Raw genomic sequence first — 17,441 nt, 5'->3', positions numbered from 1 at the left:
TACAGCTGTTATATACCTTCCTCTTGAGGGATAGTGGCAATCTACCTGTCATAATTTGAGAGTGCTTGCCGAATGTGCTCCACCCCATTCTTATTCTTCTAGTTACTTAAATCTCGTGGTTAGGCTCTGCGGTTATTACCCGCCCTAAGTAGACATAGTCTTTTACAACTTCAAGTGCACTATTACCTATCTCGAAGCGCTGTTGTCTTCCGCGGTTGTTGTACATTACTTTAGTTTTCTGCAGATTAATTTTAAGACCCACCTTTCTGCTCTCCTTGTCTAACTCCGTAATAATGAGTTGCGATTCGTCCCCTGAGTTACTCAGCAATGCAATGTCATTGGCGAAGCGCAGGTTACTAAGGTATTCTCCATTAACTCTTATCCTTAACTGTTCCCCTTCTAGGCTTCTGAAAACCTCCTGTAAGCACGCGGTAAATAGCATTGGGGAGATTGTGTCCCCTGCCTTACACCCTTCTTGATTGGTATTCTGTTGCTTTCTTTATGAAGCACTATGGTAGCAGTTGATCCCCTGTAGATTTCTTCCAGAATGTTTATATATACTTCATCGACGCCCTGATTACGCAGTGTCTGCATGACGGCTGATATTTCTACTGAATCAAACGCCTTCTCGTAATCTATGAAGGCTATGTATAGTGGTTGGTTATACTCAGAGCATTTCTCTATTACCTGATTGATAGTATGATTGATAGTGATAGTATGGTCAATTGTTGAGTAGCCTGTTCGAAATCCTGCTTGTTCCTTTGGTTGATTGAATTCTAATGTTTTCTTTACTCTGTTAGCAATTACCTTTGTAAATAGCTTGTATACTACAGAGAGCAAGCTGATCGGCCTGTAATTCTTCAAGTCCTTGTCATCTCCTTTCTTATGTATTAAGATGATGTTAGTGTTCTTCCAAGACTCTGGTACCCTTCCCGTCAGGAAACACCTCGTAAACAGGGTGGCTAGTTTTTCTAACACAATCTGTACATATTTTTTACTTTTCTTCCTGTTTTTACTTCTCTTTGTATTTCTCACCGGGGGGGGGGGACATGAGAAAAGTAAGAAATACAAAGAAAAGTAAAAACAGGAAGAAAAGTAAAAATATATAGAAATAAAGAGATAAAAACACAGAAAAAAAACTGAACAAGAGAATAGAGAACGAGAAACAAAGAGGGCTACCTAGTGGTCTTGACTACAACGAATATTCGACTAGTAATTAGAAAAAACGTGTTAGTGTCCGAAAATTATATTCGAGCATGTTATAATAAGGGTAATTCGGCAGTAAGGTCTACTAGCAAAATAGCGCAGTGAGAACAGCCTTTATTCAATATATTGATTATTCAGCGTTTCCCTTTTCATTTAATCGTTTTTTCTGTATCGTTCGATATTGCTGAAATTATCTACTGAACTTTAAAACTACGAGTTCTCGCCCGTCCCCGAAAGGAGGTATGTGTCTATTGTGTGAAGACTCAAACAAACAAAGAAACAAACAAACAAAACTACGCACTTTCTCCAGGTTTGACACCACTTGGGCGAAGCTGCCTTGATTTCTTTTTTGGTACCCCGTGATTAGTACTGAAGATGTTTCTTGTAGAGCACCTATAGCGTACTACTCCGAGTACGTGTGACGAAGAATGACACAATAGACGTGCCGTGGGACAGATACAGAACGCCCACAAAACATATCAGGACGTTAAAAAACTAAATAAAATCAGAGCTCATAGCATCTGTGAAGGGCGTAAGTCAGCTGAATTATATAGCGTAAGCTTTTGTTCACGGTTGAAGAAACTTACTTGGCTGAAAAAGTGACTGCAAGCGATCAGTATATAGCGCGCACACATGACACTAAATAATGTAGTCCCCTCTATAAACTTATGTTGGGAGCTATAGGTTTTAGAAAGCTGTCTTCCAGACGAGGAGCTTTATGCAATATCGGCCGAGTTTCGCCTGAGTTCGCGAAACTCGGAATCTTCCCGAGCTCTGGTGACACCCCTTTATGAACGAGCCGACAGTACGAAACAGACAAATCCACCCCTCAGCGCTCTGCGTTTCATTGGTTGCGATGGAACCATTCATCGCGTCAAGGACGGTTGGAGAAGTTGGGTGGTGTTTTTAATGAGAGACATCTTAATTCTTTGATTTGTTTTTCGTTCCACTGAGTGCACAAGTGCACCCAAGCAATAAAAGTGTCAGAATTTTTTGTGATGATGATGTTCAAAGGCACAGAACATTTAAATATATTTTGAAGCTTTTAATGCCTGCACTAAGCCTGTTTTAGAATAATCAGCACGGCCTCTGAGATCAGCACCAGTCGAGTGTCTTACAACATCGCGACAGCAGCTAAATCTGAGGCAACGTGTGTAATGATATCATGGTGAGCCTGTACATTCTACGCGCTGCTAGGCCGGCGCGCGTCGCCTTTTTCGTTATCGCCCAAGCACCTGAACACGTGCGGCTGGCTAATTGGCTCTAGGAGTGAAGCCCCTAAAGCCGTTGGTCTGTCCCTCCTAGCTTGCTGTGCGTGATCGCCTAGTTCGATGACTGACTCGGCAGGTTTGAACAGACAGACAGACAGACAGACAGACAGACAGACAGACAGACAGACAGACAGACAGACAGACAGACAGGCAGGCAGACAGACAGACAGACAGACAGACGGACGCACGGACAGCCAGCCGGCCAGACAGACAGACAATTCACAGTTTACCAATAAAACCCTCCGAAGCTTCGCCCCACTCATCATCATTCACTCCGTGGATATGCTACGATTGTTTTGGCTCGACGGTATGCTTTGCTAGTTTGGACATGATATCCTATGACCAAGCTAACTACGCCAAGTCGTGGTAAGGCCAAGGTAATTAAATCACATCTTAAGAATACCTTGCTAATGAAGCCATGTAAAGCTAGAACCGGGGCTAACTAAACCATGCAAGCTGATGAGCTGACTCAACAGTGCTAATTAACGCGACGTTACTCATGAGCACGCTAAGCAATACAACACTGATTAGACTTCATTAATATGATGGCAATTACTATCCTGCTAATCAGGACTACGTTTAATAGCCCCATGCTGATCATGACCATGCTAATTGAGCCCAAGATAATTGGCTTTTAAGTGAAGCCTTATTAATGAAGACAAGACAGCTCAATGTAATGATCGTTAAGCCTCAGCCAATTAGTACAATAAAATAATACAGAGCTGTTGACTTCACTTTAAAGTCGACCCCGCATATTTGCAGACGACGTACGTAAAAAGCTGCAAAAAGCTAGGATATCACTAGCTTCTCTATGGCTCCAGCCTTGCGAAAGTAGTGTAAGCTCAACAAATTTTCTTATATGCAAAGAGGCTGCTGCTTGCGTTCACCGCACCAAACGCTTGAGAATCACACCAGCACCATCACAGTTACGAGTTGAACTCGGGCCTTCTCGGAATCAACGAGTTTGTATTCGAGTTCACGCGTCAATCGGTTTGATTGACAGACGCCTGTGGTGAAGATCGGGTACGCCGACCACGTTTGCTTTTGCCGAGGAACAGTACTCACGTCGAGCGGCACGATTAATCTATCAGATTTTTTTGCGTAGAGTATGTACACACACTCACACACACACACACACGCAGAAGTAGAAGTGGTATCACCACGCGGCCACGATGTCTCGCATTCAATTTGACCACGCTCACGACGTATCTAATCACAGCCACGTTGCCGCCATTATGCGCTCGCCCCTGGTGACCATAGAGTTTCCCAATATACACTAGAGGGAACTCTGGCGCTAGTGTCTATGGGAGCTGCAATGCACGGCGCTTCAGCGAGCATGGGAATGATGGGTAGTACGCACATTTGTCTAAAATTGGTACTTCTGGCCTGCTTTTGGCTCCGTGTGTGTTCGTGTGGCTTGGAGCTGTTTTCTCACGAAACAAAAATCGGCAAATGTTCAGCGATTGCGCTTCACCACCCTATTTTTTTCGAATTACCTTTCAAATTGGGTCACGAAGTTTAAAAGGGTTGAATATTTTCTTTCAAAACAAAATCGAAACACAGCAATAAACACAGCCGCAAGTACGATTCGCCGCCTGCAAGTACGAAGACTAGGCAAATGTGTGTACTTCCCATCATTCCCATGGTCGCTGAACGATCGCAGCGCCAGAGTGCCCTCTAGTTAATTTTGAGAAACTTTATGCTAGTGACCACCTGTCCTCATATATATCAGCAACATTTGATAGAAGTGAAACGAACAGCACGAAAGTACTGTGTGTGCAGCCTGACTGCCTTCGAGAGTGGAAATTTCCATGCTGCTGGTGGAACGATAGAACCTGTCGGACAGAACACAAACGCCCACGAACATACCTGTGGGAGGTGCGTGTTGAGTTGGCAAAAAGATAGCGCGACAAATACGCTGACGTCGTTGCACCGTTAAAATGTTGTCTGAATGGCGACGCTGACGTGTTCCCACGTGGTGTTTCTTTGATAACCGCCGCATATGTCCCTCATGCGTTTTCAACGTCACGCGTGTTCCTGTAGCCATTTTTATCAACGCTGCTATCCCGCGCTTCGCACTGTCTTCATGGTATGGCCACCGCGAGGGAGTCCGGAGCGAACTCGTCTGCCCAAGAAGCTCGGGGCATCCTGCATAGCACCGGAGTGTTGCAATACGAGATACAATGACTAAGAAGGAAGCTTCGCTGTAGGAGCAACATCGATTCCACGATGTTTCCGATACTCCAGTAACTAAATGAGTAGTGAAAGAGAGTGGGTTTGTCGTTGTTGCGAACGAAGTAGTATTTTATTGTTTATTTCTTCAAGTTCTTCGGGCAAGAACAATATGGTTTGGATGGTTTGTGGGTGAGCTCTGGATGGAGGAGTTACGACGGGTGTGGTGCTGGAATGCCTTGCGGAGATGAGGCTGTTGCTTTCGAGTGGATGTTGCCGGGAACAGAATGCTTGGTCAGGAATGCGTGATGACCCTCGTTCTCGGGAAGGGTTTCTGGAAAACGGTGAAATTATACGTGTAAAGCTTGTACTTTATTGATCGATCAAGCAACATATAGAGTTATGTCAGTTTCGAAAAAAACGTGCTGGGGTGCTTGCACATGTCGTGTGCAATTTACTCGATGTTCCTCCCAAAACTGGGCCCTGCACGCGCAGATGCAATAAACGGGTAGCGACCTCACCACCACGAACTTGGTTGTAACAACTTCAACGCCGTGCGTAAGGGCAAACAGGCACGAATAGGCCAAAAAGGAAAACACACACTGCTTTTGTGACTTCCGCGTGTCCTTTGGTGCTACATCAGAGCTGCGCCAAAGTTCCACGAATAAGCCCACACTCAGGCAACTTCCGCAGGTCATTTAGGAAGCCGCTTCAAGACTGTACGATTGATTCCGGGTTATATCTAGGTTGGCTTATCGCTGCAACGTAGGTTTACAAGTGCAGAAACATTATGTGTCATCTCGCGGACTTGCGATTTTTGCTCTTTGCGCCTTAGATACACGCGCATCTAGTTATGAACAGGCAACTGTGCGCGTGCACCTGGTCGTTGCGCAGGAGATCACCCATAATTTATCGGGAGGAAATTATGGAAAGTAGATATGGTAATAATAGAGCGGGCTTGTGCCTTGCACTGGCCTTTCGGGACACCTGGAAACACTTCGTAAAATTTTGCGATTTCGATGAAGTCAGATGGGCCGAGTTTACGTACCTGAATTGTGCTGAGCAAATGACTAAAAGGTGGAAGGCGGCAATTATGACTTACTTTAACAAAGAAGTTTTATCTCTACTCTGGCATTAAAGGAATGACGTCATTTGAGCGAGAAAAAGGAAGCACTACTGCTATTGTAACAAAAAACGTACGCAATCCGACCAATGAATTGCAGGAGGCGCAGTTCAACTAAAATTGATGAATCCTCATCAGGCCATCGACGTTCTCAATTTCAACTTTTCTATGCGGTCCCTTCGGTCGCCATTAGATTCATATTTGATTCTATATATCGCTGTATGGGACGGCTGAATACTGCTCTCTCTTGGTTACTTACACTTCTTGAGGACTGGAACATATTGGTAACCTCCGACTCTGTAGCCGTAGCTAAGGCCGTATGGGGACACTCCGTAGCCGTAGTAGGTCGGGTGGTATGTTGGGTAGGTGACCTCTTTGGTGGCGGGTACGGCCACCGTGGAGTGCACGGGAGTGGTGGTGTAGGTCTTGGGCACAGACACCGGCACCGCAGGCTCGGTCTCCGAGGTATCGGTAACCTTGGACTCAACCACAGGGGTCCGCACGACGTACTTGACCGGGACGGACACGGCGTGGTGCACGGGAGTGGTGGTGTAGGTCTTGGGCACAGACACCGGCACCGCAGGCTCGGTTTCGTAGGTATCGGTCACCTCCTTAGGCTCAACAGCGGGGGTCTGCACGACGTACTTGACCGGGACTGACACGGTGTGGTACACGGGAACATGGTAGACAGGAGCACTGTACACACCGTACGTCGGAGCGTAGGTGCCGTAGGCGCTGTGCGCCCCGACGTGTCGGCCACCATAGTGGTAGCCGAGACCACCATAGGGCGTCACGTCATGGACGCCATAGGCGGCGCAGGCAAGAGCCAGAAGGATGCAGGCATGGAACTGCGTGGTTGTTTCATGTCAGTGGCAATGGACAGTTACACGTGGGCAAGTAGAAATAGAAATACAATGCGGTGGCACTGCGTACTGCATCCTCGGCTGAAAGTATACGTCACTTCTTTTAGTAGTCATGTTCAGCCTTAATATAGACAGCACGCTTTCTTGAAGAAGAAAAAAGAAACCCGTTCATGTGGTTTACATTTGAGACGCTGTGTTTGTGCAGCAACAGGTACACATTTTCGGTAATTGTGTTGTCAAATACGACGAAATGTGGGATTGGATGGTTAACTCTGGGTAAAATCACGCACCTATCCTACCGTAACTTTGCTAGTGTAACTGGGCGCAATGTAGCCAGTACAGCATCAAAAAGGTTAAACATGTGAACTGTTGTCGTGAAGGAAGATGTCGTATACGACTTTGCGAGATATGCGAATAAGGAAATATGATTGATATGTGGGGTATAACGTCCTAAAGTATAAGGGAATAGATTGATGAGGATCTGTTGTAGATCTGTTAAGGATTGTTTAAAGAGTGAAAGGTCGTTAATCTGGAAACGCTGGCACTATTTTCTGAGAGGCTAGCGCTAATGAAAAAGGGAAAAAGAGAAGTTACATTTATTTGCACTAGTCAAGACCTGATGAAGAAAGTCGTTTTCGATCCGAAAACCACATGACAGAGGGTCACGTGACTAAAATCACATATAACAGGTAGTCGCGAGAAATATTGTGTAGACAAGTCTAGCAACACGTAGTACTATATACTAGCAAAAAGAATCTTTAGCAAAAAACTTGCCATTACTAGGAAAACTTAGATGAGTTGAACGCTAGGGCCGCTGATTATTCCATCCTTGTGCCACTTGCGCAAGCTTGCAGGCTGTCGTATGCTGCCATCGTTGCTTGTCGTAACGCTTAACACGCACACACTCAGTGTTTGTGGGGTCTGCTTGTGAAAATGAAACAGCAATAGTTAGACTGCCTGGCACTTTCAGTCCATGTTTGTGTGCAAGCAGGCCCGGAATGCAATGAAGGAGAGAAACGCCGATTTGTGCAAGACAGGCGTCAACGAGCAATGGAGGTTATCGTCTGCACCATGTAGAGAATAATTATGAGCACGTCGTGTTTTGAAAGCTACGCGGACATAGACGAAATTGTGTTCAGCGAAGCCTGACCGGGAACTTGTACTCGTTCGAGCTCCTGCAGCTATAGAAAAAGCGAAAGAGCGCAAAGAGCATAACTCCATACTCACTCCAGTCATGATGAGCTGTTCGTACAGCAGCGGATCTGTGATCGGAACTGAGGGTGGTCAGTGTGGGCCACTAGACCACCTTATATACGAAACCCCCGGATGAAGCCAGAGGGCCCGGGCAGTCCGAAAACTCGTTGAGTCACTTCGTGCCCAACCTAACTGTGGGCCGGTTGTCCGCCGGCTTCCTTCTAAGCTATTGGTACACAAAAACACAATAACACTTTAAAAAATTCAGGTGAATCAACCTGAAGTATCGATCAAGCAAGCTGTCTATTGATGAACACTGCGGTCGCACATGTCTAAGGAGTGAGCGAGAGAGTGGATGTGCGCGAGCTCGTCCCCCGTGGTGTGTTCCGGAGATCACGTACTCTGAAAAATGCGTCGCCATTACGTATACTTGCAAAGAGCAATGCTGGGGGAATGTGGGCGATTGAATTAGTATGCACCAAGCGCATACGCTTATAGCTGCGGCTGGATGAAGAGGCTGATAAAGATCGGCGAGAAATCGGCCGAAAGTGATGCAGCACTGGGCAACGTATATAAACCAGAGTTTTTTTTTCTATTCTGGGTAGCCCTTAACGCACTTTATTTCGTAAAACTTTCTGGCGTTGTCGTCGCTCGCAGTGTTGCTATATTTAGCCTTCTCAGCCCGTCAATGGTGCGTATTTGTAAGCTTTTTTTTTTCATGCTCAGTTATTTTACCGAGTTCCTTCATTAAGCGTTGCTTTTACTGGAACCGGTGGCTAGGAGTGCTACAAATTATTTACACTACTGTGTGCCACGAACAGGACGTCTTGAGGGGCTAGTTGGTTCATTCTATTCAGGTAAAAAATTGCGCTGAAATAGAAAGGACACCACAAAGAAGGAACACTTAAACAGATCGAGCGCAAATCTGGTGAGTGCCACGAAACTCACCAGTCGTCCTGAAGGTGACGCTGAAAGAAAATAAAGGCGCTTTTGCAAACGTCGACCGTCACCACAAGCAACGACCTGCCTTCCAGCTGTCTGGTTCTCCTGATAGCATCTTAGCTCATGCGGCAAAACCTTTCTCACGCTTCAGCCATCTTGCAGTGCTTCCACGTTGTAGGCAATGAACCCTACAGTGCAACCGAGATTTGCGTCCATAAAGGGTACCGCGTACGGCAGATATCTTGCATTACGCTTTCGTCTAGACCCATATATAAAAGCCCGTCAGTTGCTCTGGATAGACTGTCTGTGTCAGTGACTTTCCATGAACTTGCATAGGCCGTAAAGGGTGAAAGAAGAGTTGAAGGGGAAGGGTTGAGCGTGTTCGGGTGGCTCTAGGGTGGATGCCAGTGTTTTTTATAAGATGCAAATTCATCGGGTCTGGCTCTTCGCAGCACGGGCCTGTTGAGCCAGCTGATGTCGGGTCATCGCCGGGTGTCGAGGACGACATGCGATGGCGCTCTTGCCATGCTACCTTGGAGTCGTTTATCTTGATTGGGCTCTCGTGGTTCGGTAGACGGACGCGCTTATAACTGAGCTGTGAACTCCAGTGTTGCACCACAGTGCGTGTTTAATCTATTAATAGAGAAGTAAGTGCCTGCACTGTCTCAAATCTTGTCGTTGCAATATTTTTTTTTTGCATAACGGGGTTACTAGTAATTGATTCGTCGGCATTATCTTGACTGGTTACCACTGAAGATTGCAGCCTTGAGCTGTTGCCTCCGACTGCAAGAACAGGTGTCTTCATTTCAATCCATGAACCAGAGTGTAATTATTTTCTCTACTATGTTGTATAGAATTTATCACCAATATGCCCTTCGACACGTGAGACATCGACTTCCTTTTAGTTTGTTGACATAATGTTTACTGTCAAGCTGACGTAAACATGAATTCACTCTTGGTGCGTGACGTATTGTATTCGACCTGTTTCTCTTGCAACTCTGTGTTATTGTATTTTTTAAATGTATACTCATTGGATACGTGCCGAAATTCTTTCGTCTATATTGCAACTGTGTTGCCATGAGGGACTCCAACAACATTACAATAATATATGAAACAAACTTTTCTTCTGGCTGACTTTTTAGTAATTGCGAAGCATTTCTTAGCAAACTTCGGTGAATTTGAGCGTATCTATCTATCTATCTATCTATCTATCTATCTATCTATCTATCTATCTATCTATCTATCTATCTATCTATCTATCTATCTATCTATCTATCTATCTATCTATCTATCTATCTATCTATCTATCTATCTATCTATCTATCTATCTATCTATCTATCTATCTATCTATCTATCTATCTATCTATCTATCTATCTATCTATCTATCTATCTATCTATCTATCTATCTATCTATCTATCTATCTATCTATCTATCTATCTATCTATCTATCTATCTATCTATCTATCTATCTATCTATCTATCTATCTATCTATCTATCTATCTATCTATCTATCTATCTATCTATCTATCTATCTATCTATCTAATCTGGCCGCCTATGGCTTTCAGCTCTTCAGGCCGTTTCGATAATAGTATAAATATCAAACTTGATATGGCATAACATGACTGTACGAAGAACATATTTGACTAGTCATTTATTTTTCTTTATTTATTTAATACATACTGCGGACACTAAGTGATCCAAGCAGGAAGGGCACGTCACGCATACCACAGGCGTAATGACGTACATCATACGAAAAACAGACTTTGTTTTACACCCTACAATACACTTCGTTATGTAACAACATTACGCTTCGCTCTATACACTACAATAAACTTCAATATGCAAAGCAACAACACACCCGGTTCTACAACACTACATTACACTATGTTCCACAACACAAGTAGTAACTTACGCCAAACAACGACAATACATTGCATACCTCATACTTTACAATACGTTACACATACGTTACAATGAATGAGGTTCGCATAACTTGTTCCAGTACGACACTGTTCGTGGAAAAAAAGAATACATAAAGGCATCGGTTCTCGCAAAAAATGGGGTTAGCAAATTGGGATGATGATGTCGTGTGTTCCTTGTTGACAGAAAAGATACGTAAGGCGATGAATCGATTGCGAGTTTTCGATTAAGTAATAATTGAAGGAAATCCAGCTGTTGTTCGCGTCTGCGGGATTCAAGGGTCTGAATGTCGTTTGCAGACATCAGCGCGGAAGGTGACTCCGACGGTAAGTATTTTGAATATATAAACCGAACAGCTTTCCTTTGAACCCGCTCAAGTTTGTTAATATTAAGCTTAGTGTAAGGGTCCCATACAATGCTGACGTATTCCAGTTTAGGTCGTATAAAAGAATAATAACTAAGAAGCTTTACATTGGCAGGACAGGTACGCAGTTTATGTCTTAGAAAACCAAGTTTCCGAAAGGCAGCTGAACATATGTTGTCTACATGCATGTTCCAAGACAAATTACTAGTTATAGTTAGGCCCAAATATTTGTAGCTTGTAACCTCTCTAAGAGTTGAAGACCCAAGCTGGTACGTATTATTTAGTGGAACTTTCTTACGTGTCAAACGCATGCAGACACTCTTTTCTGCATTAAGGATCATTCCCCACTCATTGCACCACAGATATTATGAAGGTTTGAGTTAAGTTCATTTTGATCATCTAAAGAGTTAATATCCCGGAACAAAACACAATCGTCTGCAAATAATCTAATTTGTACAGAAGGGGTGATGACATTTACAATATCATTTATGTATAAAAGAAAAAGCAATGGCCCTAGGACGCTTTTCATATAACATGAAAATCATGATATATATGCCATGAATGTCATGATATACATTTCATGGTCCTGCAGCTCTTGCGAAGGTTTCGTTAACATGGCAGGTTGCAAAACTGGATATATGTTTGCTTGGCGAACACAAGCGACCGACCCTAACGTGAAAATCATGACATGCGTGTCACGAAACAACATGACTACATGCTACGCTCATGATACGCTCGTGGCCGTTTCGCTAGCGTCACATATACCAAATTTGGTAGTACGGTACGTGAATGGATGACGAAAGTATGTGGTCGGTGCAAACATTATAATCATAATATGCCGTGTCATGTAATGCCGTGACATGACTACATGTCACGCTCATGATGTGCTGGCGGCCGTTCTGCTAGCTTCACTCATGCTAAATTTGATATTACGGGACGTGAATGGATGACGAGGGTATGATACTGGTGCAAACATGATAAACACGAGATGCGTGTCATGTAACAACATGACTACATGTTACGCTCATGATGCGCTCGTGGCCGTATCGCTAGCTTCACATATGCCAAATTTGATATTACGTGACGTCAATGTATGAAGAAGGTGTGTGACTGGTGCAAACATGATAATCATGAGATGCGTGTCATGTGAGAACATGGCTTCATGCCACAGTCAAGGCGCCCCTACATTTCGACGTGACGCGGTGCGCGTGCTCGCCGGCGTTCATTTCATTGCGTCATGCCAGCGTGGCCACGCCAGGCGCCGGTGCTGCCATATACTTGCAGGCGCACGCCGCACTGCGTTGCTTTGACGCATGCGCGTTTCAGCGCGTCCGGCATTCCTCCGTCCCGAAAAAAGGAGGACGCAGTGTTGTCTGGGCAACACATTGGCATGAAATGCAGCATGTCGCATTTCATGCCGGTTGCCGTCGGGCCGCGCCTGGCGGCAGACTTTTGAGTGCTCGCGTTTTGCTAAAGTACCGTCGCTTTGGCCAGCGTGCGCGCGCGTCAACGCTACATTGGAGTATATTGAGCCCTTCATGATGCGCCCGAGGCCATATTTCTAGCTCCACATATACCAAATTTGGTGTTACGGGACGTCAATTGATGACGAAATATATCACTGGTGCAAACATGATAATCCTGACCCGCGTGTTATGTAAGGACATGACAACATAGCACGCTCATAGCGTGCTCGTGGGCGTTTTGCTAGCTCCACATATACTAAGTTGGGTATCACGTGACTTGAATAGATGACGAAGGTAAACGACACATTCAAACATAATAGTCATGACCCGGAAGTCGTGTTTGGCATCATTTACCTCCGCCTCGTAACGTTGTGCTGATTTTAAAGCGACATATCAACCTTTCTCATTCGTGCTTCGCACATCATCGATTCCCACTGTACGTGGGATTTGCCATTTTTTGTATTGATAATTTAATGACTTCGACGAAATATGATCTCATAAACATCCGAGCTTCCATTGTTGCGGGTCCCTTTCATAGTGATTTAATTCAATGACACTTGTAGCCGGAAGCAACTGGAGACGTGCTCCAGTCTAACTTATTAGAGAGTAAATAAGGCTCACCGGTTATCAAAAGCGTTAGTTCCTGATTCGCCCTCAGTCAACATAAAGCGCTCGATAGTTTAACGGCGAAGCTCCTCTCAGTATAACCTTGTCCTGCGTCAGGCGTGATCGACAGAAGAAGAAAATGAGAAAAGAGAAGAAAGGCGCTGTCTTCCGAACAGTATAATAGATGACGCTATTTCATAGAAGTACATGCAAGCTGAGTTGAGTGAGGATATTCTAGATGCGCTGTATACCACTACTCTCCGATTGCCTGCGGCGCAGGCTGTGCCTAGGTGTGCGGGGAAAGAGTGCCTCTGTCAGTCTCTTGGATCGTCGCCGTTCGTGGCGGATTGTTGGCGGGACATGGACAAAGCAGAGCGGTGGGCGTGGAGCGCCGCGCAGGTTCGTGCTCGTCGCCAGACAGACAAAAATATTGACAGACAGACAGACAGACAGACAGACAGACAGACAGACAGATAGATAGATAGATAGATAGATAGATAGATAGATAGATAGATAGATAGATAGATAGATAGATAGATAGATAGTCAATTGGACGGGCACATGGACGCATGCATGGATGAACGGACGTATGCACACATGGACGGACAGATGGACGCGTGCACGGATGACGGACGCACGCATGGATGGACGCTTCCCCCCACTCATCATCATTCACTTCGCGGAAGCCGGTGCTGCGATGTTTAAAGCATGGCTCAATTATCACGCGTTGCAATTCAATTCAGTTAAATGTCTTTATTTTTTTGAAACTTTAGGAGGGGGACGAAAACTCAAGGCTTTCGGGCAATGACTTTAAGGCACCACTATAAGCATAAAGAAATGTGGAAAAAGTTCCCAATACAATATTCGAATAAGTATTTCTTTGTCTGTAAAAACATTCTTTGAATACTGAGAAAAAAAAAGCTTGACTCCTACCCTTTTTAAGGCAATCTGGTGACAACTTTTACGAGAGTATTATACAAAAATTGCACTTCTCACCATTATTTGAATTTCTTCTACGATTCACGACCAGCGTTACGATAACAGTTAGCATCAATACACAGTGCATGATGACAAAATTAGCTGAGGCGAAATGCTTAGATGCCTCAGCAAGAGCGAAAATCTACCATTGGTGTCGTCGGGGACGTCAACACGGCTAATGCAACTAATCACCAGCACCGATGGTCTGGTTATATGACGTCATTATGACCTCACAGTTAACCAAAATTTGTGAACCCACTATGACGTCGGGAAGATATAAGACACACACGACACCACGAGCCATCATCGTTTGGTGAAAAGTCGGCTGATCACGGAGGCCGTGCAATACCCGACTAGATGCACACAGCTTGGAAGGCCTGCAATCTCAGAGGTCGTGCAAATAAACGTTAGGTGTGGAAAACTTCCAGGAGGGGGCGTGGGAGAATAAATTCATCTATATAAAAGACAGAGGAGATTCCTGGCACTGTCCAGTCGTCTTAGGCAAATGCGTTAGGGGCTCTGAGATTCCCGCTCCAGCCCCCTATACGTCCGGGTACTGCCGGGGTCGTCCCATTAGCTTTGTAGATAGCAACATTAGCACAAGACGACGGCACTAAATGGCGAGCATAAATGGAAGGTCTTGACATAAATAACAGGGCATGTTTGTTGCGTACATTGTAATGACGTTTACACCCCGGTCACGTGTGTCATATGCACCTGCCGCGAGCTATTTGTGGGATGTTTCGGTATTCCAATGAATCGATGTGAAATAAAAGGAATTTTTTTTCCTAAATATATTTCCCATTGAAAGTTTGAATTTCGCATCAAAACAATCAGCGACGCTTCCACAGCTTGTTGAAAACATAAACGTAGCGATATCTTTTAATACACCCTTTGATATGAGGGTCACGGAATACGGCTAGTGTGATGATCCTGCACTGCGCACTCGGTGATCACGATGTTTCATGTGGTGTTTTGAATGAAAAAGCTGGCAGAGTTTTTCAAAAAATGTCTTTTTTTGGGGCTTTCAGTGTGGCCCACACTAAGGACAACCCAATTTTCGGAACCCTTCAGAAGTTGATCATCTTCGACAATCGGAATGCTCTCTAATAAGAGGTCATCTTTTTTGTGGCCTGTCTTGGTTTTTCTTTTCTTCTTCTTAATATTCTTGTCTAAGCACCACTGTTTGTATTTTAGGTTCCGAAACGGTGAAATGAATACGAGGGACACCTTATTCGAGGGCTCTTGAAAATATGGATCACCTGCGGATATTTACACGCACCTAAATCCAAAAACGTGAATCTCTAGCATTTAGATTTTGCCGAAATACGGCCTACACAGTCGGGATTCAGTCTCACTACGTTCGGGTCAGCAGTCGAGCAGCTCCACCACTGCAGCATTGTGGTGGGTAATACTCATGCTTAAGAAGCTGATTAACTTCTTGGTGCCAGGGAAGTCTTTAAGGCAGGCCTGTAGCCAGTAATTTCTTTACAGTGGAGGGGGAGGACCTGTTGAGCGCCTCAAGAAACATCCAGTTTCATTATTAGTCCTCATTAAACACCCCTCCCCCCAGACTATGCCTGAATTTCGGAAGAGCATTGCCTCTAAGGCTTCGTAATGACTTCGCAAAAGCACCTGGCAGAACTTGTTCACCATAAGTCATCGTTCGCCCCGCCGTGGTGGTCTAGTGGCTAAATTACTGCACTGCTGACCCGCAGGTGGCGGGATTGAATCCAGCCTTCGGCGGCTGCATTTTTGATGGAGGCGAAAATGCTGTGGGCCTGTCTGCTGAAATTCGGGTGCTCGTTAGAAAGAAACCCAGGTGGTCGAAATTTCCGGAGCCCTGCACTATGACGTCTCTCATAATCATATGGTGGTTTTGGGACGTCGAACACCACATATATACGAATGAATCATCATAAGGGATCTTAAAGTAGATGTTTCCTCTGTTCTCTTCCCGGTTAAGTCTAATGCAAACGGCATGCATGCGGCTTTTTCAGGAGCTCAACTTTTCAATCACCAACACACGCACTCTCAGCGCATTCAAACTCAGTCATCGCTGTCATAGGCAGCCTTCACGCACTCGAGTCTCGAGTAAAGAGCATGAATTTACAATTCCCGTCAGGTGAAGTTAGCCGCATGCTCACGGAAAGACCACGTGGTCGTGTTCGCAACCTTCCACCTGGTTCCTCATCCGCGGATATATCACCAATGCTCAACCCACCGCTGCATAAAAGAATTGAATCCGCTATTGATGACCCAGATGCATTGATTACTTCATGCCGCATGCATACTTTGCAAACTGACTTGGCATTCAGTTCAGCAGTGCCACAAAAACAGAAGCATTCACAATCAGCATTTTGTGAAGGAAAGTCTTCTGCAGAAGCATCTAGTGTTAATCAATTACAAGATCGAAGTGACGTGAATCCAGTATAGAACCTCACTGCCAACAATGAAAACAAAAGCACAGGTGTGACTTCTGATGACACAAGTAATCTTCAGGCAACCACCAAAAATGAACGATTTATGAATACAGAAGATTCAAGTGCACGAAACCCCGCACATTGTTTTGTGCCGGAAACATCTGCATTGGTTCACGTCGTAGAAGCCTGCGAAGAACTTGCTAAGAATCCTGACACAGCACGATCAATGTCACACCACAAGCAAGTCTACGAAACCAAGAAACTACAACGTCAACGTATACTTCAACATTGTCTACGACGAAAGGAAATCTCATCGAAACCACTATTAAGGCTCAAAGAACAATGCAAAAAGGCCCATCGTCGTGGATACATTATCCACCAAAGATCAAGAATGTGCCTTCAATCAAAACATCTGCGATATCGCCATAAAAAAATTTCCAAAAGCCACAAAAGCACCTGTTGTACTCAGCGGAAACACAGGCAGTGCCCAATCAACCTCGATCAACGTGCAAGCAAGTTGCCTGCACGACCTGTGCCACGACGAAGAATTTCATACCTACGATATCCGAACTGTCCATTCTGCAAGGTGTTCGAACCTCGTTTGTTCTTCACAAGAATGGCGGCTGCGATTTCCGCTATCTCCACGTCCAAAGCATTCTTGTGTTGTCCAGGACGCTCTTGTGTTGTCCAGGACGCAACCATCAGCCTCGCCCACCAGAACTCCTGCGTTAACCGGACTGCTGCACTCTTTCCTGAAGTTTTGCGAGTTTACGGAACACCACGGGGCCATGACACCAATTGTGCATTTTGACATTTGTGACTTTCCAACCTCTCCTTGTTTACTTTTTCTTGTTCGTAATTCATGCATTCTTTCGGGGGGAGGGGGAATCGTGTGACGTATGAAGCGA

At 44.8% G+C, this 17,441-nt stretch overlaps 1 protein-coding gene across 1 annotated transcript; it reads right to left on the bottom strand.

Moving 5' to 3' along the window:
- Nucleotides 1-4,753: 4,753 nt before the first annotated feature.
- LOC119160085 (uncharacterized) lies at nt 4,754-7,970 on the bottom strand. Its single transcript, XM_075889958.1, has 3 exons — nt 7,863-7,970; nt 6,032-6,620; nt 4,754-4,983 (listed from the first exon to the last, which is right to left on the bottom strand). Coding segments are annotated over exons 1-3 (600 nt in total). The 5' UTR covers nt 7,872-7,970; the 3' UTR covers nt 4,754-4,981.
- Between the last annotated feature and the right edge of the window lie 9,471 nt (nt 7,971-17,441).

The sequence above is a fragment of the Rhipicephalus microplus genome, chromosome 3 (genome assembly GCF_043290135.1).
Source record: "Rhipicephalus microplus isolate Deutch F79 chromosome 3, USDA_Rmic, whole genome shotgun sequence".
NCBI classification, from domain to species: domain Eukaryota; kingdom Metazoa; phylum Arthropoda; class Arachnida; order Ixodida; family Ixodidae; genus Rhipicephalus; species Rhipicephalus microplus.
This window is presented reverse-complemented; position numbering and strand designations above follow the sequence as displayed.